Here is a 25,144-nt window from a genome sequence, read left to right on the forward strand (position 1 = left end):
GGGTAGTGGAAAAGGGAGGGAGGGAGGGAGGAGGAAAAAGAAGAGGCAAGGAATTTTTTAGCATGGGGTAGCGGAAGAGGGAGGGAGGGAGGGAGGAGGAAAAAGAAGAGGCAAGGAGTTTTTTAGCATCACCATTAAACCAAGTCCAGGAAGGGCTGTAATTGCACGGCTGATGAGAAGACTGTGTGTTTCACTGGGGCTGTGGGCAGGTATGATGGGGCTGCTCCTGGCATGGATGTAATATGAGATGCTGCACTGAGAGCTGTAGAGGTGGATCAAGGAGAAAGCAAGCAGCACTTCTGTGTCTTACAGAATTCCATTGTGAGAGCTTGCCACATTTGATCTAAGTCCAATTTGTAACTGTCTGTTCAGTGCTTTCTTTTCTATAGGTATGTCATCTGAATGTGTTTCGCTAATAACTGTGCTTTATCATGTCCCAGAGGAGAAGGCTTCTGGTCCGACATTTGCGCTCCCTATGAGGCAGAATGAGTGATAGACTCCTGGTGCACTCTCCTTTAGGATCATCACTGGAAATGCTTAAGTATTCAAATCAAATTCAATCTATGGCACAACACTGAGCGGAACTGTTTCAGGGTAAAGAAAAGTGGACAAAATAGTTCATCTCCCACAGAAAATGGACAAGTCTGTTTAAAGGGACTTTTGATGATATTCAGGATTTATTCTTAGTATCTATGGTACATTAAGGCCTGTAGCATTTCCTGTGCATGCTTGCAGCAATGCATTTCCTGGATGTGGAGCACTTGTACAGATAATACTTTTCTAGGTGGTTTTCCCACACAGAAAGAATATAGGGTGAACCTATTTAAAAACGCCTGAGGGCAAAGTTTCCTAGTAAACACTTGCTAAATTGAACCTTACCTCTTTTGCGTATGCAAAGTCCAGTCTGCCTCTATCACTTACGATTTACACTAACAAATTCTGATGTTCATGTGCAAACCAGAGTTTGCACAAGTGTATTAGAAATGTGGGAGGGTGGCTTAGGACATTCATTTGTGACAGTCAGTTCGCCATGAATATTAAAAAAACTTACTAATTACACTGATTTTTAATTTTTTTATTTTCCCTTCAGAAGCAAGGAGAAAGGATTCAAAGAAACCAGTGAACCCTCATTTTTCCTGGAAGATACAAGACATGTAGCCAAAAATAAGTACTGAAAATGAGTAAAAATAGATGGGAAAATTGGAGCCCTAAAGACCATTTCACTCTACTTCTTTCATCCTCAAGCTTCCTTACTTCCTACTCCTTTGTGAAATTGTTGTTCCAAGCTCCTGTTGCTCCTTTTGCTTTTCATCTATTTTATTGTAGTTTCTTCTTGACACTGTTACCCCTTTTTGTTCTTTGCATCCACTCGTTGTCTTCCCCTATTTTCTTCTATTCAGTTCCCTCTTTGGATTTCCTTTTTTTCTTGTCTCACTTCTAAGTGCTTGCCTAATTTTCTTTACTTTGTGGTTTTGTTTTGTTGTTGTTGGGTTTTGTTTTTGTTTTTTTTTTTTTACTCTCTATCTTCCTCCCTTTAGGTTCTTCATTGCATTTTCTCGTCCTGGTAAAGCATGTCTGGCTTATCTGAACATGCTGGTGACTCCTCTCTGGGTCTTGAAACAAGCTAAGGGAACAGCAGAGATTATCAGTGCCTTGCTGTCAAAGCAGCAAGACATCATTTAAGTGGCAGCATATCATCCCTGTGGCTAGGGCAGGAACTACAGTATTTCTCTTACCTTTCTTGGTGATCCTAGTCCCTATTCCAGGGACTGACGCAGGGTTTCAGATGAAGTCAGAAATTTCAGTTTGTTTTATCTGAGCCAAGACTGCTACCAAATTGTAAAAAAACCCCCTTCACTCTTCTATACCCACTGCTATCACACCAAATTTCAGTCTCTTAAAGCAGCTGCTTAGATTCTCTCCTGTCAGGTTTTTAGGGGTGTTTTATATGTAATAGAGATAATTAGAAAGAAGGCATAATTGTTGGTGAAGTTCTGTGTCTGAGATGCAAAGCCAGAATTCTGCTTCACTCTGGTCTTCTTCACAATTCTGATGTTTATAAGGGCTTTTATAATCAATGTGCCTGCTCAGAAAGTGTTTTCAAATTGTATCAAATCTGCTACTTTGATTTCTTTCTTGTTGAAAAGGACAAAACCTATAAAGTTAGGAAAAGTTATGGAGTGGTGTTCTACTGGCATCTGTCTTTATGAGTGGTTAGAGATCTCTGAGGTATACTGCTTTGTACCTGATAGACTGGCTAGGGAAGCTCAGTCTGGAACTGTATCTTGTCTTAATGTAAAAAAGTTGTCTTTACCATGGTTGGAGAATCATATTTTCCAATCCCAGTAGCACCACAAAATACTTTACAGTACAAATATTCCCAATTTTTATGTTCTTCTATTTTTAGCAAACCTTGGCCACTGCGGCTGCTGTGGGTTACTAAAATTAATTGATATTTACCCTTCTCCCTGAGAACTTTGAAATTGTTACTGCACAGTGCTGGGAGAATTTCTAGCAGTCAGAGCAGCTGATGGAACTTTCCTTTGGAGCAACCATAGAAAAAAACAGGACAAGGTAGCTAAAAAGCCACGTGATAGTCTCTGTATACCAACTTTCAACTAAATACTGTCCTGTGTAAGCAAGCTCAATTCTCTCAGTGGAAATTGTGCTAGCTGATATCGTGTCAGAATTTGGTCCATCATAGCAAGGATCAAAAAGATCGTAGTTCTGCTTTATATAGGATAAATCCCTGTTCCCAGTTTTGCTAAAAGCTCCTACTGAAACCAACGGAAGATGTGGACGTGCATCTAAAAGTGGAATCTGTCACTATTCCAACTAAATTTACATAGTGTTATCTCAGCTGAACTAACAAAGAGTGTTCAAGCTTGATCTACGTTTAGGTGCAACTTCTGAAAGGACAGGGCCCAGATCCATAATCATTAGTGCAATTATGTGCTTGATTTGCATATACAGTTCCTGCAGTTATATATGCAAACTGACTATATATGTGATCTCAAAATGTCCATTTAATACGTAATACTCGACATAAATCTGTGATTGCATATAATGTGTGTGAACTAGTTATGCAGTTGTGCATAGTCACAAACTGTGGTGCTTACAGGAATGTGGCTCTTATATAATAGAAAACAGATATATACATTTTGTTTGACTGCATGTGATTGCTGAGTATAAATTTTCTTTGCAATAGTTAAAAATCTTATGGGTGAAATCAGCTGAAAATTTTTTTATTCATATGCTTCATTCTTTGCACACAGATTCATATGCTCTTTGTAAAAATTCTAGATGAACTCACAAGGTAGTCTTTAATGTTATGACTGAGAACAGAATATGCAGAGTTGGGCAGGCTGAGATCCAACCGTTGATGTGTGCCAGAGTCTTCCAAAACTGCTTGTGAGACGCGGTTCTGCAGTTCCAGTCATCATCAGTTGTCCATTATGTACCGGTGTTGGCTACAGTATCTGTGAAATGCAGAATACAGGCTGATATTTTTGATGTTACAAAGATGTCTGTGTAACCATTAATTTTTTTGAGAGAGATATCATTTAAGATTATATAGCTAGTAAAACCAGCTGAGTTAGGCTGTGAATTAATTGAAGAAGCACTTTGTTGATCAAGGAAGCAGAGTCCCTGTATTATGACGAAAAATAGGCAAAGAACCTCACTATGTAGGCAGGTCTATTAGTGCCTTACTCTGGTGTTCCCTTGAAGAGTAGCTTCATGTTAACGAATAGCACAGTATGTAGCAGGGCTTTTCAAACACAGATCCTTCACATGGGGAGTTCTGGTAGCCTTGTTTAGTACAGGGAGGAGATGAGTGATCTGGTGGCTTCATTTGTATCTTCTCAAGAGTAAGCAGAGGTGTATGTGGATGACTGAGACCACAAATTCTGGTTTTTGCTATTCACACAACACCTTAGAGGTAGAAGATTATTTGTTTGAGAATTGAGTCCCATGGTTACAATGTGGGTAGTGTTTGTCTGTTTAATTCTGTAAAACGATTAAATAGATTGAGATAAATTTGATTTGCTAATACATAAGTAAGTAAAGACCTGGAGAGGGAAATCTGACAAGTTTTCCTAGCGTAAGATTCAAAGCCTGAGTCAGATATTAACAATGCACATACTGGTTTTCAGTTCTTGTAACAGCATTTGTAAGTAAGGTAGCCTGTATTTAATCCCTAAATTTGACAGAATAAGACCTAATCCATCATGTCTTTAATCTTATCTGGAAATAAGCATAACTTCTATAAGCAAGTGGTCTATCCACCTATCAAGAAACATGCAGCGCTGTTAATGTTTCAGTAGAAGTGCAGGTAACTCTTATGTAGTAGGCAAATAGTCCATGCAAAGCAGTCTGTCCTTCAGGAACCAGCAGGGCTATTCATAGAGTGGACGGGCGTATTTTTCGGGCTGCTCGTTAACGCAGTGTAAGCTGTGAGGGCAAGAGCTTTGCACCCTCTGCCAGGATCAGTCAGGAGCTCTGACACGCTTGTGGGGATGAGTCTCCATTCATGAGAGAACAGCGAAATGAAACAATCTGTAGTCTATTGAAATAGTAGTCTTCATGCGATACTACTGCAATCGCAATTTGTCCCCCTTTTGCCAAAGTACGGTGATTTTACACCACTTTGCCATTTGTAGGCAATATTTCACAATTGTAACTGCCTGTGAAAATGTATTGTTCTTGCTTAGTTTGTACTAATTGAGAAAACTCTGTTAGTTGATCTTTTGTTGTAACTGTGTGTGTGACTATAGCAGAAACTTACTTGAATGTTTACCTTTAATGAACCTGATGCTAGGCTGTACTTGTGTACTTGCATGTGAGAGAGACTTGGTTATAGCTTAAACACAAGGAAACAGATTTTCCTGACTCTTATATGGGAAGTTGTTAAGAAGTAACTTCTTAGTAATGTAACTTTTGGCATTATATTTCTGTGTTATTTTAAGGAAAAAGAGAATAGTTAAATGGTAAAGAACATGGAGTGAACCTTTAGCAAGAGTAACTATTGTTATTTTCCGAAGTCCACTATTTCTCCTCTTTCTTCACAGTTAGCAAAGGAATGAGAAAAGACATTGTCAGTGAAGCCACTCCCCACAATTGGACAGTCCATGTTCATTCATGCAGGGACAAAATTTGGGTTATGATACATCATAAAGCACTTGAATAGTACAAAACCATCTAAACTAAACTTTATTAAACCTTAATGAGATGCCACCTTTGAGCATAGGATAGCTAGAAATAATACTAAAACAAAGATGTATTTTTTTTCTTGTAAAGTTACAAGTGCCTGCAAATTCAGGTGAGAAAGAATGTAGTTTCTCTCTTAGCTATATAGCACTACTGCTCAAGTCAGTGAAGTTAGTGTATCCTTCCATGCGCTGTGAATAGCGGATTTACAGCTACTTTATAGTGTTAAAGAAAAATTGATTACCAGTCTTACTCCTGTTGAATCAACATTATGTTGTATCTGATGATTTACCGAGGTTTTTGCTCAGCCATCTCAATAAATGCTTTTCTTTAGCTGTAGTGACATGTGTAACCAACTCTTGCTTGAAATTGGAAATTTAAGGGAGAGCGTTCAAGTTCTCACATATATATAATAATTCTGTTGTGAAAACAATATAAACAGTGTTAAGAACATAGGACTTCAGTAAACTGAAGGCACAGTATTGTTTTTGTCTTTACTAGAGTTGTCTTTAGTCTCTACTTTGTCTTCACTGAAGAAAACCCCCATCTTCTTTTTACATTGCCTTACCTCTTTGTGCTTTTCTTAATACCCTTTACAAGCCTGACTTCTAGCAGTTTATACTTACAGTTCTTGGCCTCTATGATGAAACTTTCTTTCTTGACGAGACTGTCAAGAAAGACTGTTCCCCTTTGTCTTTAAGACTGCTATTCTAGTCACCATTCTGGAGTCTTCCTCTGCAAGGTTTTTATCTTTGTAGGATCTGATGTCTAATCACTTTCACATCTTTTACTTAAAAGCCTTCTCTGCATTTGGACCTCCATGCTTATAAGTATGTTTCACTCCCTTGACTAGCTTTCTTAAGAGACTTTGCCTTTTAAAAAGTCCTAAATCTTAGTCATACATATGCTTGCTTATCCTTTCACTGAATTTAATCACGCATCCCAGTGTTATTTTTATAATTGACTCTTCTGTACTGTTCTCCTTGGTTACCAAAACCAAATCTCAAATAGCCTTACATCCTGGTGGTTCACTGACAACTGAATTAATTTGTCATCTATGTCCAAAGGAAATAACTGGGTCCTGTTTAGGTCTCTGATTAGGACTGGTTGTTTCCAAGTCTGTATCTGGATGTTAGTTTTCCATAATAACACAATTCCTAGTAGTATTTGTTTGTCTCCAGTAATGTTTCATTTTGATTCATATCTGAATCTGACCTATGGGATTGATAGCTTATTCCCACAATTATCCTATGCAGCTTCTTTTCCCATCTTTTCCCAAAATTATTTGAAACTACTCAAAGCACGTTAGTTTCTCTATCCCATTTTACAGATGCTAAGTTAAAGTTTTAACAGAACTAGCAGTACAAGGAGGGAAAAGTTACTTAGGCAAGGGGGAAATAGTGAGGGTTTCAGGAAAAAAAAATGAGATTAAATGAGAAAATTATGAGGGCAGAAGCAGTAAGGAAGCATTTCTGAGAAGGCAGGAACCACAAAGGAAAAATCTGTCCCCCCAAAAGTGATTTTAAAAAGGCAGTGTCTGAAAATGAACAGTAAACACACAAAAATAGAGAGACGGAGGACTCAGACTAGCCTTTTGATGGCCTAGTGGGGGCAAAAAGTGAAGAAAAGCTGTGGAGTAACTGAAAAAGAAGGCTGTGCTATTTTCAGTTGGGCACTGAAACACTTGATACAAGGTAAAATTGGCAGGTTCAGTCAAGTTTCCTCTTCCAACTATAGCCTCGTGAGGAAATCGGAGCCTGCATCTCAGATAAAGAAGTCCTAGAAATCTAGCTGGCAAGGCATGGACACATAAATGAAGACCAAGGTTTCTCCTGAAGTAGATATCGGAGAAGAGCTTATAGGTAATGTCACAGAGGTGGTGGGAGACATATACAAGCATGAACAAAAGTGCAAGCAAGGGTTCACATGTGCATGCTTTACAGAGTTATCTTAAAATTTTGAAAGGTAGCCACAAATGTTTTCTCAGAAGAGCAAGGAGATAAGATAGAGATCTTTGTGATGTTGACATGTACGAGCAGCTGAGAAGTTTAAAGGTAGCACCTCAAAGACAGATGTAAGCTTGGTTATAGGGAGGCAGCAAAAAGAGTAAAGATGAACCGCGTGAAACTTGTGAGCAGCGTGCCAGACATGAGGTATGAATACTGCGAAAATGGCTTGGACGGGTGTCCTCTGCGCTGGGTAAAGAACTGGCTGGATGGCCGGGCCCAAAGAGTGGTGGTGAACGGAGTTTACTCCAGTTGGCGGCTGGTCACAAGTGGTGTTCCCCAGGGCTCTGTGCTGGGGCCAGTTCTGTTTAATGTCTTTATCAATGATCTGGATGAAGGGATCGAGTGCACCCTCAGTAAGTCTGCAGATGACACCAAGTTGTGCAGGCATGTTGATCTGCTTGAGGGTAGGAAGGCTCTGCAGAGGGACCTGGACAGGCTGGATCGATGGGCCGAGGTCAATTGTATGAGGTTTAACAAGGCCAAGTGCAAGGTCCTGCACTTGGGCCACAACACCCCCATGCAACGCTACAGGCTTGGGGAAGAGTGGCTGGAAAGCTGTCTGGCAGAAAAGGACCTGGGGGTGCTGGTTGACAGCCGGCTGAACATGAGCCAGCAGTGTGCCCAGGTGGCCAAGAAAGCCAAGGGCATCCTGGCTTGTATCAGGAATAGTGTGGCCAGCAGGAGTAGGGAAGTGATCGTGCCCCTGTACTCGGCACTGGTGAGGCCGCACCTCGAATACTGTGTTCAGTGTTGGGCCTCCCACTACAAGAGAGACATGGAGGGGCTGGAGCGTGTCCAGAGAAGGGCAGCAAAGCTGGGGAAGGGTCTGGAGCACAAGGCTGATGGGGAGCGGCTGAGGGAACTGGGGTTGTTTAGTCTGGAGAAAAGGAGGCTGAGGGGAGACCTTATCGCTCTCTACAACTACCTGAAAGGAGGTTGTAGAGAGGTGGGGGTCGGTCTCTTCTCCCAGGTAACAAGTGATAGGACAAGAGGAAATGGCCTCAAGTTGTGTCAGGAGAGGTTTAGACTGGATATTAGGAAATTTTACTTCCCTGAAAGGGTTATCAAGCATTGGAACAGGCTGCCCAGAGAAGTGGTTGAGTCGCCATCCCTGGAGGTATTTGAAAGACGTTTGGATGAGGTGCTTAGGGACATGGTGTAGTGGTGGTCTTGGTAGTGTTAGGTTTATGGTTGGACTTGATGATCTTAAAGGTCTTTTCCAACCTGTACGATTCTGTGATTCTGTGAAAAGCAGTACCACTGCACCCTAGATGCAGTAGTTTAATAGCTGCACAGAAAGGATCACAGCACAGGGGCATAACTCAGGACATGGTCCCAAAGTGTTGAAGGAGGCTGAGGAAAGATAGAAAGAGTAAGGAGCAGCAAAAAGTAGTTGTTTTTTCTGCATGACACAGTAACACTTCACAGCTATAGTCAATGAGCTACAAGTCTGGAAATGGCCAGTGATACTGTGTAAAATGGAAGTAGTGAGGGGGAAAAAGAAGAAATGCTTTACTAAAAGATTAGGTTCTGAAAAGAATCTGAATAGGAGGGGGGGGAGTTGTTTTTTTAATAACTGAGAAAACAGATGTTTGCTTTATATACTTTCAGAAGGTAACGCAGGCGGAACTGTTGACTCTAGCAGTAGTGGAAGGGAAAGCTGATGGAGCAAGAGCAAATAAGGGGGAGATTAAAGTAATAGGTGGTTTTGGGAAGAGGAATGGTTTGTGCCAGATATAGACAGGGAAGTGAAGGAGAGAGGGAGAGGAAGGGAAAGGTAGACAGAGCTCTTAAATAAAAGGGTTGAGATTTACAGAAATGTCTCTCTGTAGTTCAGCTGCATTGTCAGTGGAAAGGGTATCTCTTAGACAATGACTCAGGAGCGCAATATTTTTGAACTGTCCTTTGAAGAAGCTCATTTCTGTGTTGCTTATACAGGAAATTTGGCATATTTTGCCCATAACACTGGTGTCCAAGTTCACGCCACAGTTATTCTATGCAGTTACTTTGTAACCCACTGTACACATTGTTGGGTGTGAAGCAGTTCCAAGGGTAAGTGGGAAGCAGAGAGAGGGGAAAAAAGGTGGGAGGAATGAATAGGGTATACATCAGAGTAAGCAGCCATTTTAGCAGTGTAGAAAGAGCAGAAGAAGTATATTTGTAGCCTTACAGGGAGGCAACCCTGTAAGAATTATGTCATTAATTGTCTGCAAAGTTTTTGTAAGGGTGAGGTTAGTATTTCAAGGGTTCTGGTCCTAGTTTGTGCAATTCTTATTTGTCCATTCAACTTCCCCTTGCTGCCCATCTGTGTAATTTTCATCACACTATTATGTAATATTCCCATGCTCTGTTAAACAGCTGTCATCATCTTCTGTTCAAGTTACTACCTTGTGTCAGAAATTATTCCGCTATACAAGAGCTCTAACGTCTGATACAATCCTAACTTGACATACTGTGTAAAAGTCACACACTATTAATTTTTAGCAACTTGTACAGATTCTTTTTTCCTTGCCATTCATTCTTAAGCATGTTTGTCATGGGCCATTTTCTCTAACCCTTCTGTTTCAGAATGACTATCGCAAGCTGTCTATGCAGTGCAAGGATTTTGTGGTTGGTGTTCTTGATCTCTGCCGAGACTCAGAAGAAGTGGAGGCCATTCTGAACGGGGATTTGAATTCTGAGCCAGTTGAAGCACAGAGACACAGAGCATCACTGAGCCGTGTGAAGCTGGCCATTAAGTATGAAGTCAAAAAGGTAATTCCTCGTAGCCAGTGCTTTCAGACAGTGTAATAGGTGTCATCTCATTAGTCCACAGGTGTTATGAACCGGTGGTCAGATGCATTACTGAGACATAGTGTGTATAATCAAGATTCTCACAAGGAAGAAGCTGGCAGAAGGGAACTACAGTGAAGGAGTTTAGTTTAATCTACTTTCCACAGCTGAGAATTGGCAGGAGATTTTAATGACATACATCAGCTGTGCTAACAAGGTTATACACAGTTGGTCAGATCTTTCTCCTGATTAATCCAGAAGAAGAGATTTCAGTGGAGCCAGATTTTCACTCAGTGAAAGTAAGGATGTGTCTTCCTGCCAGTCTGTCTGATAATATCTAATGCAAAGAGAAGGCTGTATTTGTGAAAGAGTTGGTTTCAACTGATGAAAAAAAACTGGTTTGTTCATTATTTCTTTTTATTACCTTTGCTTTCTGCCTTAAGTAACTTAATCAGGCAAGTAGATTCTGGGAAGTAAGTCTTGCAGCTTTCTACTAGTGTTCCTATCAACACATAGGTCTCTTTTTTTTTTTTTTTTTCTTTTTCAAAAGTCTTCCTTTTACTACTTTGAAAAAGGAAAAGAGAATATCTAAGTTGTCATTAAGTATATTATTTTTTAAATTTATTTTAAAATATGACAGTAAATCAAACAGCTCATCTGCAACTGTGTGGGTTGTAGTGAGAAATTCTACATGATTTACTGTGTGTGTTCCTTTAAAAAGTATTTTAAAATTCAGTCCTGAAAATGTATGGAATATATTTGTGGCTAGTTAGTCAGTTAATTTCAGTTCTTCATCTTTGCACCTGTATTTATTGGTGTTTTCTAAAGTGCACTGTGTTTTCAGTTGATGCCTCTCTCAGAGTAATTTTTAATGAACAGTTATCTTGTGAAGGAATGTTATGCATTGAAAAATTGAGTTGTGTATCACATTTGACATAATGCATATCCATTTATCATAGCAGTTTTCAATATATAGCTATGTTGTCCTTTTCAAGATCCCACTACCTTAGCACAGAAAATAGTTAATACTGTGTCCTACTGTGAGAGGACCCAAGAAATACAGCATGCTTATGTTTTATTTACAGCTACCTATTTACATGGTTAGCATCATTTCCATTCTTAACAGTAATTATAGTTTCATCATCTCTGCAAGAAGTCTTGTGTCTTTCAGAATAAATAACACTGTATTCGGTGGCCACCTGTTGAGCCAATCTGCTGTATAAAATGAATTGTAAGCAACCTGCCAGAACAACTGGGAAATGTTGGTGTTTATTATGTCCCCAAAAGGTGGTTAACAAAAATTGTAAATGCAGATCCCAAACAGCAGATCATTGTTTCCAGTATAGAATTGGTCTACAACAGATAAATGCATATTAATTCCCAAAATTCAAGGTAAATATATACAAGTATTTAATTAAAAAGAATGGAACAGGGAAAGAATCAAAGTACATAAGCATGTTGTCATAAATAATATCTAAACATATCTAAATAACATATGAATTCTTTATGTTGTTGCATATTAACGTTACCAAACCTTTGCTGAGATTTGTGTCTCAGCTTTCTTGCTGAAGACTGGTTTTCTTCTAAGACGTCATTGTCACTCATTAAATTAATTGCTGAGGAAAAGGCCATGCAGGTCTGTTAAGAATAACAAAAACCTACATAGTGCAAAAAAAGACTATTCCATATAGCAAACTTGTTCTCTTCTCTTGCAAGAGATTAATTATTTGTAGATAAACTCAAGGTTTTGACTCCAATTCATGACAAATACAGTTCAGAACCTACAAGACTAATGATGTTGGTGGAAGGAGATAAATAGATTGTGCAGAGTTGTTACCATATTCATACATGTGCTGTTGCCTGTAAATGGCCATTACAGACGGCACAAGGATTAAGCCTGGAAATATCTCTGCCGTGGTGGTCCTTTGATGCTGGGATTGGCTCCATTACAGCTGCGGCAGATGACAGCGATATTCTGACTGTAGAACAGATTCAGATGTGGGAACTCCACGTGGGATGCTTTCAATCCTGTAACTGTAGGAAGAAGACAACGATGTGGCTTATGTTTCTTATCTTTCAGTTATTTCTAGCTGCGCTTCTGGGTCAGCTACATTAAGGTCAGTTCACTGTTGCAAGACAGATAGTACAGCCAAACAGAACTGCAGGTCCATGGAATGGTTAATGAGCCATATGCCCTTTTCAGAGGGGGGAGAGACAGGAAAAAGCATATGTCAAGTGAGCAAATGTGCTCAGAAGTTCGCTGCTAGGGAAGTGGAGTTTTTAATTCTATTAGTAATGAAACTCTTGGACTTAATACCCTAGGCACTGCCTTAAAGTATAGCCCATCTTGTACACAGGATATGATTTTGATGCTAAGGTTCAGACTGAAACTGCAGCCCCAATAGCGAAGGACTAAAGGAATTAAAAAAACAAGAAAAACTAGTTAGGACAAGTAGTCTTGCTCTGTATGCCGAATTGCTGCTGCAGTAGTGCTTTTAGTATTGTATCTTAACTCTGTCTTTAGATTGCCAACAAAATTTCAGAGAAGTTGCTGACACTGGGCCAAGTTCTGCAGTTCTTGCTGAGATAAAAATCAGAGTGGAATTTCCAAGTGAAATCAATAAGAATTTGAGTAAAATCACAGGATTTAATTTTCAAACACTGAAGTTTCAAATTGATAGTTAAGAAAGAAGATTCAAAATTCTCTTTGTATGTTGTGTGTTTGTGTATCAGAGTGTGCCAGGATCTGTTCCTGCTATGTCTAAACTCAGTCATTAGGATGTTAGGAATAAATAACATTATAATCACTCTTAGTCACACAGAAAAATATTTACATACTGATGACTTCCTTCATCATCATGAAACTGAATGCATCTGAAGTGTTACAATCAATTATGCCCAGAAAAGCAACTAAATTAAAATTGAGATTTTTTTTTTAGTGACCAGATACTGTCCTCATGCATCTTTGTTGTTCTCTGGGGTTTGGATTGGATCCCAAAATATTAGATAAATGTGATAATAAGATCAACATGTAATGAAAAGTAAGAAACTACATGGAAAGTAGGATAAGAGAAATGTAGAAGGAACAAGGTTGCAAGATTATGTGATTGGTAGGTGAAATATGTGAATCTACTGTCCTCAGAGGAGATGAAGCTGGGGGGGAGACAGATGTACAAGGGAAAAAAAAAACCATAGAAGAGGTTGCAGTTGCTGAAAATAAAAACAAAAAAATCATAAATTCAAATATTTCAGCAGAGCTGGAGAGAATGATGAATTTCAGAGCTTTTATGGATGGGAGAAGTGACATGAGCTGCTCTGAGGGCTTGGAAGTGGTGCATATTGTGTAGTTGCCAACAGTTAAATAAGTTGCTAAGATGTTCTTGAGAGCCCTTAGACTTACTGCCAGAGAAGAACTTGCCATAGCCATTGCCATCTTATTCACTAACTCCTCTCTTTTCTGCGGAAAATTACAGCACAGGCAGATCTCCTCTTAGCATCAGATCAAAATGCTGATAGACCAGGAGGAGTCAACCAGCACACAGCTCTGGATCAGATGCAAGAGGGCCTGTGGGCTGATTCATAGCCCTAGGCGAGCTCCCTTAAAGCTCCTTTGCTGTTTCTTCCCATTCCCTCTGGTAATAGGAGGAATGATGTGGGTGTTTCTTCTCTCTCCTCTTCCCTACAGTTTTAAGCCTGCTTTTAAAAATGCCTTTGTAATTTGAAAATAATTACTTACTTTCCTGTCTTTGGCCACAGTTACTCTGCTCTGGGATTTGTCCCTTGATGTCCTGAGTTGAGAATGAAATTTATCTTAGCAAAAGAAGAGACCGGGGGCATATGTCAGAATGCACAAACACACAAAAAACTGTCTCTTTTTTTTCAAATGGGCCAGGCTGGCAGTTTTTATGGTGCATAAGCTTCAAAGGTGACAGCCTAATAAAAAGAATACAAACATAGTTCAAGCTGACATTAATTTCTTAAAAGACTTTAAAAATCTTTTTATTTATTTCTGTTGGCCATACCACTCCAGGTACAAACTGCAGTAATATGTGATCTAACTGGTTAATGAATCACATACCAAAATACTTTGGGACTTTCGTTTTGGAGCAAGGTAGATTAAAATATGAAGATTGCTTCCCCTTTTAAAGTTCACACAACAGCTTCAGATTCCTCCTCTTGAGGGCTTTAAGTTTCCTTGTTTTCATTGCCAATGATTTAATTTGATTTTTTTTAAGAAGTCTGCCCTATTGTACTACTGTAGGCACTTTTTAATGAGATTTGGAATATAAATGGAGTTTTGCAGGTGAGACCTGGTGAACAACTGTGTATATAGTACACTATGATCTCAACAGAGTACAAAGGATAATAAAATGGATATCTAAGGTTTACAGCATTTTTTTCAAATTTTTTTTTAAAGTATAAGCAACTCAGATCAAATCTCTTTCTTAATCCAATGCAGATTATCAGAGTTATCAGAATTATTTTCAAATCCTTTTTGTGAAACTGCCTGGCATTCTTTACTCCGATTCACTAGTTATTGTCAACCAATGTGACAAGTATATTACCAGATTTCTTCAAATTGCTGTGATAACTAGGCTGTTTACCCTTGTGCTTAACTGATGTCCCACATGCTCTTGTGATGTGGCAGTCTCACAGGACATAGTGATAATGATGAGTATGATAACACGTCAGAAATGGGCTTAACCAGAAATGTAAATATAATAGGCAAAGAACATAGGGAGCTGTAGAATTCTTCTTCCCTCTCACCCCTTATGTTTCTTCAGTAGCAGCACCTAACACGGGCTACGCGCTCCTGGTTACATGACATGACCCTGATGGAGTGCCTGCACAGTCTCCTCTGTCCGCAATTCTTCATCCTAAAGAAATACAACAGTGCTTTAGAAATAGAGCAATACATGCTCACCCTTCAACAAACTCAACCAAAAGTTATTTTAGTAAAATAAAACTTAAAGCATATCTAAATAAATGCAGTTGTTGGCAGCAGTTTGTTATATCCTTCCATAATTAATTTGGGAATAATTCCCTTTCCCTGTGAACATACTGAAATCTTACTGAAGCTAGGAAAATAACATTTGCATGTATTTGCTGCATAGGGGAAAGATGGAAGTTGACTGGGGGTTGGTTGGTTGGTTTGTTTTTTAGTGGGTACTAGATCCTTAATATGGGCCAGTTTAGTATCTTAACATTTCAGTCTCTGCTCCCTTTCAGTTTTGGGACACTTAAGGAAGAATTTGTGGAAGCTAGGGACAAACAGAACTTATACAAAAGGCTCAGGAGAGCAAGTTTGTGTTGCAATAACTGTCTGAGGGGAAGTTGAGCGTTAATCCTAAGCCTATTTTTCCACTTGTCTGATTGTCTCTTCATGACTAGATCCCAATAAATTCACTTGATGCCCTATTTCTTTGTTTTGATGTTTTTCTGGCTTCCCTCCACCCCTTATTTTAAAGCAGTTGGTTACAAAAGTCCTTGATAATGTCTTGGCTCTGTTTAGTTAAGGTCAGTTGAAATTTTACCATTGACTTCAGCAGGCATCAGAGTTAGGTCAAAAGAGAGTAAGTATATTCGAAAATCGTCTTTCACGTGTCCATGTCTGGGTGCAAGAAAACTAAGTACCAAAATTTGGATGTAGGGTTGAACAATCCAAAAATGGCTTGACATTCAATGAACTGAAATTCAGTGGTAGCTGTGTATGCTTAGACTACTGACAATCAGGACATTCTTGTTTAAATGCCTGAATATGTCAACTTTTGGTCATTTCATCAGAGACTATTTATTCAGCTATTTGTACACGTCTACTCTTGTGGTTTCCTCTCTTATGTTTGATACCTTTTAGTCCTTCTGCTATAGAAACAAATGAGCAAATACTTAATATTGATAAATAATAATGTAAACTAATCACTAAAGATAAAAGAATCATCTCCTAAAATAATTCATTAAAAATAAAATTATCTTGCTCAGAAATCACTGAAATGTTTATATTCTCAGTTAAAGATCTCAGATCTTATCTGAGCCTCCTGCAGTGTGTTGTTAAGCTGTTAACAACTCATTAAAACACAAAGAATAGCATAAGACTGCATAGTGATAACAGTCTGTACATTCAGGGTCCTTTAAAATCTTAAAATAGTGAAAAAGGAAAAGTTACTTTTGAAAACTGTCAAAATTGAGGATTTAATATTTTTCAGCTGAGATAGTATCAAAAGCTTGAACTTCAAGAAAATACAAAACTATACAGCAAAATACAATCTATTACAGAGTCCTTAGAGCATCATCAAAACCATAAGATCATCTTTTCATCTGGTTCACAAAATTGAATTTCCTTGTATTACTGAATGCTAAATTTTATTTTCCACAAAACATAAAAATGTATTTGTAGTAAGTGGCTTCTGATTATTTTTCAAATCCCAAGTACATCTAAGTAGAGGTGATAGGTAGCACCATTGATGGTAGTAAGAGAGAAGAAACCCTTTCAATATTCATCTCTGTGTGTTCTGGTGAGGTTTAAAATTCTGTGCTGTACTTTCGCTTCATTTATTTCTTGCCTCAGTAAGTTTTAAACTGAAAATGTATAGATGGTTAAGGAGGTATTTGGAGCCTTTGTCGAAGAACCAAATCAAATGGCGATGATGTTTGAGGAGGTCTCTGAAGAGCGTGTGCAGGAAGGGGAGAGGCTAACGGTGGATTATGGTCAGACCAGAATTTTCAGTCTCTGCAGAAATTCTGTATGTACCTTGGATCAGCTTGATTTGCTGAGAAATTGTTGGAAGTTAGGACTGAGGTTCAACTCTGACAGAATCCAGTCAGGTATGCGAAGCTATTCTAATAATGCATAAAAGGTTTCTATCAGCGATGGCTGTTCACATGTGCAACCTTGTCCCCAAAGGGCTGCTTAAAATCAGCTCAGCAGTTTCTTCTTTATTTATTAACCTTTATTTTAAAGAAAGGAGAAAAAGCATGGTTCTTAAGGTCTAAATTGACACCTGGTATTTAAGGCGATCATGATCGCATATGTAACAGTTATATAATTCTTCTTATAAGTTATAATATGTCTTGGTTTTCTTTCTTTTTCTTTACAGTTCGTGGCCCATCCAAACTGTCAGCAACAGCTACTGACTATCTGGTATGAAAATCTCTCAGGATTACGGGAGCAGACCATAGCTATCAAGTGTCTGGTTGTGCTGGTTGTGGCATTGGGCCTTCCATTTCTAGCCATTGGTTATTGGATTGCACCATGTAGCAGGGTACTGAATTTTATAAATTACGTATCTTGTACTACTCTGGGAGCTGTTTTTCAATTTCTGGCATTCAAAATGCAATATAGTACTTCTAATTCTGCTGCTTCCAAATTTTAACTAATTAATGATATTTTTAGTAATCTCTAGTCTTGAGCCAAAAGATGCTGTTTGTTTTATTTGCACTGTAAAGAGGGGACCACAGTGATGAAGCATGAAGCAGTGAAGGCTCTCTGAGAGCTTTTTTTCTTTTTGAAATTTCTGTGGATCGTGCTTACCTCGCAATCTCTGCTATGTATTTGTGTTAGTAACGTGGATTTTTTGAAAGTCACCACTCAGATTCTGTATTAGGTCTCCTCTGATGGCATCTTAAGATCTGATGCTGTTCCCATATAAACCATTAGCAGAACATCTGTTGACTTCACTGATGCAGAACTTAAGATTAAGTAAAATGTTTGTTACTCCTGCCCTACAAGGTCTGTTTACCAGGTGAGCCTTAGAGCAGAAATTAAATTAAATGCAAACTTCCAACCATGTGGTAGGGTATATTCATAAAAGAGCACAACTGTAAACTCTTACCTCTTTAAAATTATATGAAAATATATGGGTGCTTCCAGCTTTCCTGATGATCTCACCATGAAAATAACAGCAGTTTCTTTGAAATCCTTGTAGTCTGTAGTATGTGAATTGTCTGCAAATGAAGCATATTGATAGATCTTTGGTAAATCAGAAGAAGGAAGATTTCTCTGTTACATTAACTTTTTTTAAGTTTTTAAGTAAATTTACTTCTGTGCTAAATGTGGTCTTTCAATTTTATTTCCTTAACAAGTGTACAGCAAAGAAATGTGAGTTTCACTCCTTTATATTTTGCTCTTGTAGTTCACCTCAAAAAGGATAAGATTTTGCTCATGTCCTGCATATTTCAAGGGAACCTGATGTTTTCTCTGGTTAAATATTTATTTACTTTAAAGATAAACCTTTATGAAAATAGTATAAATGTTACTCTCATTACTCTCTGGAATGTTACTTTCCATGAATATCTGTAGTAAAGATATTCCTCACTCACAGCTCCATATCATAGAAACGTATTAATATATTTTTAGCTGGTGTCTAATATGGAAAAGTGACATTTGTCCTTGAGCTTTAATTCCCAGTACCAGAAACACCTGACATTTTTCCTAGTGCTCATGTCAAATAAAAGTACTGTACATTCGGATCAGTTGTTTGATATTGTAATTTCAAAATGCTTTCTAAAGGTCAGGAGCAGGAAGGGAACCTGAGATTGTTTGCACAGGTAGTAAATGCTATTTAGTGTGTGCTGGTCCCCTTAGTTCATAGTAGCTGACCCCAGTTTCAAGAAAACCATTCCTTGAAATAAGAAAGCTACTTCCACTTCCCCATCTGCTGAACTTGTTTTTCTCTTCTTATACAATACTGCTGATAATGCAGCTCTTCCCAGGGGATTTTGGAATACTGCTTAATATTGGTGATGTATGTGATAGTTTATCACATTAGAACTGTATATTACCATTAATAAAGGTCGGGCATTACATGCGGAGCAGTATATTGTTCTATTGTACTGAAGGAGACAGGAGACCTTTGGCCTTAAGAAGTGTGCAGCAGCTAAGACAAAGAAGTCTGTCTAGCATCTACCTTGTCACACCTTGTGCAGAGATGGGACAAGCATTGTCCTGCCTGGGCCACAGAAATGAGGTGTATTCCAAAGGTGGTACTTCTCCCAAAGGGAAGTAGGCTGGGAAGGACGAGTAAACCTACACATGCATTCCCCCCAAGAAGTCTCCAAAGAGCATCATTACAGAATCTCAGTGCCATCTCTGTGCTTGAGCCAATGCACAAATTGCTGTCTGTGGGGCAGCCTCACTGATACCTGCATTTTTTGAGTCCAGGGTGGGAAGTTGCAGCAGCACTGGCTGAGTAAGCACCTTCACTGCCTAAATAAAGGATACCAGCAGTATTGCCCTCAGAGAAGTGGGCTTGTAGCTGGCACTTCTGATGCTGGCTTGCAGGATAAGGTTAGTACTGATGGGATCACAGACTCTTTCTTTTTTATACAGTGAGTAACAGCAACAGGCCCATTACTCTTTCCAGTGTGGTCTTCTGGAGGCAGCCAGTCCTCTCTTCTGGTGCAGACAGACTGCCTCTGCTGTTGCTGTTTTGTCCTTCTACCAGGTGCAGATATGAATGAAATCAGCTGAATTTATTTGAAAATAGTAATATTTTTGATCTTGTCCTTCTTAGTCCATTGGGATGGAACAGTCATTATTTTTTAGTAGACACAGGTTATTTATTTGGCCCTTATAGCTCTGAACATATATTCTGTGGATGGAGTACAGTAGCCAGAGAAGAGAAGATGAGTCTGTAATTTTTCCTAGAGCTATAGGAGTCATAGACAAGCTAATAGTATGCTCTTGCTGGTAGGGAAAGCATTTTGCTACTTGGAGATTTTATTTATTTATTTTCCATGGGCTTGCTTCCGCCCCCATTGGTATCTGTGGGCATTAGATCAAACTTTTTCTGGTCACAGCCATTGTACGTTTGTAATTCCTTGGAGTGTTTCCCTTCAAACATTGCCATCTAGAGTTTATGGAATAACATGAACACTCACTAACAGGACAACATACTCCATGAGGCTGCCTTTGGGAGACTTTTGTCTGAAATGGTAAAGCATCACAGTTCAGTGCACTTGGAAGAGTATCCTTTAAAAATGAGGTATCAGACTGTCCTGAGCTCTGAGTGCCCATTTATGCTTCTGGAATGCCTGATGAAAGAGTTTGTTTCTTTGAGAAAACTGAGTGACTGCTTTCATTCTGCCTTTGCAGCTTGGAAGAATTCTTCGAAGCCCATTTATGAAATTTGTGGCACATGCAGCATCCTTCATTATTTTCCTAGGCCTGCTGGTGTTCAATGCTTCAGACAGATTTGAAGGTATAACAACGCTACCGAATGTCACTGTTACTGATTACCCTAAGCAGATCTTTAGGGTGAAGACTACCCAGTTCACCTGGACAGAAATGCTGATCATGGTATGGGTACTTGGTAGGTATATAGCCCCTTCATCTTTATGTCAACTGTTTTCCTGCAGATATAAATCCTAAAAGAAAGGAGAGAAGCCCAGGTCCCAAACCTTTGCTGCAGCTCGTGGTTAGAATAAACTCTCAGGGCAGATAACAGTGCATTAGAACTGGTGAGAACATCAGAGCATCTCTGGGCTGCCCCCTCTTGCAGCATGGGGTAAAACTTTGCTGATTTGCCGCACTGTTTGGTAATTCTGGCATTTGTAACAGGAGCACAGGTTTGCTGAAGAGAACACCACAGAAATTATACTTTACTGAAGTGGTTTTCTTAAATAGAAAACCTTCTGATAAATAGAAAGCCTTCCTGATAAGGAAGCCTATGCTGCTGTACGTGCCAGAAGGTCAGGAGTTCCTACTGCTCAGTGTTCATGTGCTAGCACATCAGTGCTTATGTGGCATTGCTGCCTAGGTAGCGTTTGGGGAAATCACAGTTTCTACCAGTGTCAAGGAGCTAATGAGTCAGTTCTCATTACTCATTTTTTTTCACAAAACCTGATCAGCTGTCAGCCTGTTTGAAACTCTGTATGTCAGAAAACGCTATCTTCTAGCATTTCCTCCAAGTCAGGTGCTTTACGTAGCAAAATGTCAGTTAGCCACATGATAATGTAGCATTCTCAGCTTTTACAGGCTGTGGAAGAGAAAGGAAGTGTTACTATGGCTGGCTGGTACGTGAAGGTGCCTCGCTCTGCCTTCTGAATCCCCTGTATCTCCTGATTTAAGCACCGCTTTATCTTAAACTATGTTAGAGTAGGGAGATATATATCCCTTGTATGCTGCCTTTTGGTAGTCCCAGCATATACTTATGGGGAGCAGCCGCTTTATTTGACAGAAGGCAAGGACTGAGATTTTGGTGGTATTTAGGACTCAGTCACTGTGAGGAATTTCTTGGGCACTCAAGAGACAACCAGCCTCAAGCCAGTCCAGTGCATGGCTGCTGTGCATATGGTTGGGATGGCAGCAGTACCCCTCTGAATTATGCAGCCAGGAAAACAAGAAAAAAAAGTTATGGGGTTGTGGTTTTGTTGTTTGTTTGGTTGGTTTTTTCCCTAAGAAACTTTTTTGAAGTAAGAAAAAGTCTTGATTTCCAACAACTACATCTCTAGGTTATGATGAGGACATGATCTGGATTAATTCTATGTAAATGAATTTCTGAGGAGAAGCTTGCGTAAGAAAACTGAATTGCATATAGCCAAATTCCATGTTCTATGCTGAAAAGCATCTTATTCTGTAAAGTGGAGAACCGGTAGTATAACTGCCCTTTATATTCGGTCATCTGTGTAGTTGGGTAGTTGTGCTCCTCTGTAAAAATTAATCCTTCTGATTCAGAAGTGTTTTATGGATGTAAATGGTAAGGAAATTTGAGGATTTCTTTTTCCACATTTAACATTTTTCCTTCTTTAGAAGTACAGCACACTGTTATGTTGTTAGTCCATAATACTTTCACTGCAAAGTCGTGGCTCTACGCTACCCTATGTGGAGATGTCTGAGCTTTATCCCCGCATATCGATTAATACCTTGCCATTTGATCAACCCTGTTGAAACCAAGAGAGCCTTACTCAAGGTGTATGATGATGCTGTGACACTGCAAATAAGTGAATTTTTGCTCCACTGGTACCTCCTGGTTTCATGAAATGGGAGAATGCAGGGAGTTTAAATGAGAAGAATTTGGCCAACACTGCTATGTTTTTTTCATTTCTTGTTGCAGGTATGATGTGGTCAGAATGCAAAGAGCTGTGGCTGGAAGGACCCAGGGAATATATTTTGCAGTTATGGAATGTTCTGGATTTTGGGATGCTGTCCATTTTCATTGCTGCTTTCACAGCGAGGCTTCTGGCATTCCTGCAGGCCACAAAAGCACAACAATATGTGGACAACTACATTGAGGAGAATGACCTCTCTGAGGTCACACTTCCTCCAGAAATAGAATATTTTACTTACGGTGAGTTTAACTTTTCGGCACCACAGATCTGAACATAGAAAAACTGGTAGAATGCACAAGCATTTCAAGGCCTTAAAATGAATATTTGCATGTGTTTGTGTTCATAGCATTGTCTAACCATTTCTGCCTCAATATTTTTGTTTCTATGCTGTTTAAACAATAGTTGTTATGATGCTAATTTGACAAATAAGTTTGCCAATATATTAATACCTAAAAATAGGCATAAGGACAAAATCAGTTCAAATGTAGCTGTCGATAAATTTGTTGTAACTCTTTATCCTAGAGCTAAATTTGACCCTCTTGATTTTAAATATTTGCAAGCTATATTTTATTCTTGACTCAATACACAACAGATAAAGTTTTGTGATAAAGGAAGGATGCCGGACCCAGTAAAGATCTGCTCAAATAGGATAAAAGTACTAAACAGTTATTGCAGTGCAGAAATTGTAATTAAAGGTGTGATGAATCTCTATTTGCAACACCAGCAAAGGCTGTACTTGCTGACAGTGTATTTCAGCAAATACGTTATGAACTTCAATATATTATAATAGCAGGCTTGGTTTTGTTATTTACATTAATTGCTTTATAATCAATGTGAATTTTTACATGTGTAAATATGCATTTAGAAACACGTGTTATTTTGATATGAAACACATTTTAATTCAGTGGTTTTGGCTAAGATGGTGTATTAATTCACGTAATAAACAATTTATGAATTTGTATATAACTCAGTTGTTTCTATGCATATTGTGTAAAAAAACCAAAAAAACCAACAACAAAACAAACAAACAAAAAACCCACAAAAAACCAACCAAACAAAACAAAAAACCCCCCAAACCCCACAGTCCTACTTACATTGAGGTAAATGGCAAAATTCTTCATGATTTCAATAGGAACTAGGTTATATCCTGAACTTGTAACAATGGAAAAAGCTTGGCGCAATTAAGAAATGAAATTGTTCATCAACCACCACTGTTAACTTCCCACCAATAAAACACAAAATATGAATAAATTTCGAGCTTTAGCATAGTGCTTATTAAGATAGCTAATAATACAGTCGTGTTGAGAAAAGCAATAGGAATTATTTATTGTTATGTAGTTTAGGTTAAAATGCAAACTGTAGAAGAAAATGTGATGTTCCTTCAAGTATTGTTTTTCTTCTAGCAAAGGGTAATGTAACTTACATTCATCATTTGTGACTTAAAGGAAAAAGGAATACAGTAGCAACTACTAGACTCTCCAAATATTTGTCTCAACTAAATTCAGACATGTTCACGGAAAATCCTATCAAGATTTATTTTTAAACATTGTGATAAATTAGTAACTCCTTATATTTACCCCTCTATTTCCTATCTTCCAGCTAGAGATAAATGGCTCCCATCTGATCCTCAGATAATATCTGAAGGCCTTTATGCAATTGCTGTCGTTCTTAGCTTTTCTCGGATTGCATATATCCTGCCTGCAAATGAGAGTTTTGGGCCTTTGCAGATTTCACTTGGAAGGACTGTTAAGGACATCTTCAAGTTTATGGTCCTTTTTATTATGGTATTTCTTGCATTTATGATTGGAATGTTCATACTATATTCCTACTACCTTGGAGCTAAACTAAACCCAGCCTTTACAACGTAAGTATGAAGTTATGTTTAAGTAAAAAGCCAATATGAAACTTTTAGCTTTTCACTAAGGTCACAAAGTCTGCGAGAGATTGCACGCTGTCTCCTAGCGTTAAAATAAAAGTGAAGACAGTTGAAGTCGGTGAGAAATTGGGTATCTCAGAACCTGAGAAAGACGAATACAAGAGACCTGTTATTTCCTACTTGGTATAATGGAAGCTTTCATTGCAGTCTAAAATAATTCTGCCTGTATATTATGTTAATCACACAGACTTGTGGACAGCCAGTTACAAGAAAATATTACTGATTTCTTCTGAATGACATTTTCCCAAAGCAACTGGGAAATTGATACACAGAGAGATTTAGCTAGATGTCAATAATAGGCCTCCAAATAATTTTAATTTGTCAAGAAACAGAGATAGTGATTCTGTAGATGGCTTGTTTCTCTTTTAGACCAATACTGAAACAAATCTATAAACTGCATTGGACTCTTTTGGACCCAGGTTTACAATCTACATAACTGCTTATTATGAGTCACATGAGTACAGAAGAATGGTAGTACTAAGTCTCTCTTCATGCAGTGAGATTGCTGTCATCTCCAAAGTTTTTTTTGTTTGCTTGGTTTTTTTACTTCCTGAAACAAGGTGATGCTGGAAGTGATAAATATTTAGGACGTTACAAACCAGAAGTGATTCCACAGGATGGTGAAATTCAGAACTTTTCCTTTTCTCCCATCTTTCTACAGGAGACATGACTTCTGTAAAAACTGCCATATTTTCATGTAGTTGATTCCATGACTTCTTAATTTGAGCCTGATTTTTGCACTTATTCTTACTTGTTGTCTTTTCTTTACATAAATAATAAAATATAATGATACTTTTGTTACAGTATTTGATATCAGGTGTCTAGTATGCATACTATTTGAATGCTTATTAATATTCATTGCTTAAACAAGTGTTATTTTACTAGACTATACATCCATTCATATATTATTTGTATTTAAAAATCATTTATCAGTGTTAAAATGGGTAATTCAAGATATGTGTACTGGCATATTTCAGTTATTAAAATACAGCTGTCTGGTTCACTTTTTGGCAACACAGAGAAAGAAGTAATTTCCAGTAAATTCTGTAGGGTACATTGGAAGGCACATCAAAATTTTTATTGAGTATCAAGATCTCTGAGCTTGCATTCATTAGCCCACCTCTCAGCGAGGCAGGATAGAGCTTTGCAGTGAGCTGTGTCCTGACTGCATGAC

At 38.5% G+C, this 25,144-nt stretch overlaps 1 protein-coding gene across 2 annotated transcripts in view; it reads left to right on the forward strand.

Moving 5' to 3' along the window:
* TRPC3 (transient receptor potential cation channel subfamily C member 3) overlaps positions 1-25,144 on the forward strand; it is a 48,144-nt gene that overhangs the window by 13,049 nt on the left and 9,951 nt on the right. For both annotated transcript variants that reach the window (XM_072861610.1, XM_072861611.1), the window contains exons 3-7: positions 9,786-9,971; positions 17,084-17,248; positions 20,080-20,296; positions 22,040-22,273; positions 23,634-23,898. In XM_072861610.1, the coding sequence (XP_072717711.1) occupies positions 9,786-9,971; positions 17,084-17,248; positions 20,080-20,296; positions 22,040-22,273; positions 23,634-23,898 (1,067 nt within the window). The remainder of the gene's footprint in view (positions 1-9,785; positions 9,972-17,083; positions 17,249-20,079; positions 20,297-22,039; positions 22,274-23,633; positions 23,899-25,144) is intronic.

Source organism: Ciconia boyciana, chromosome 5, assembly GCF_034638445.1.
Source record: "Ciconia boyciana chromosome 5, ASM3463844v1, whole genome shotgun sequence".
NCBI classification, from domain to species: Eukaryota; Metazoa; Chordata; class Aves; order Ciconiiformes; family Ciconiidae; genus Ciconia; species Ciconia boyciana.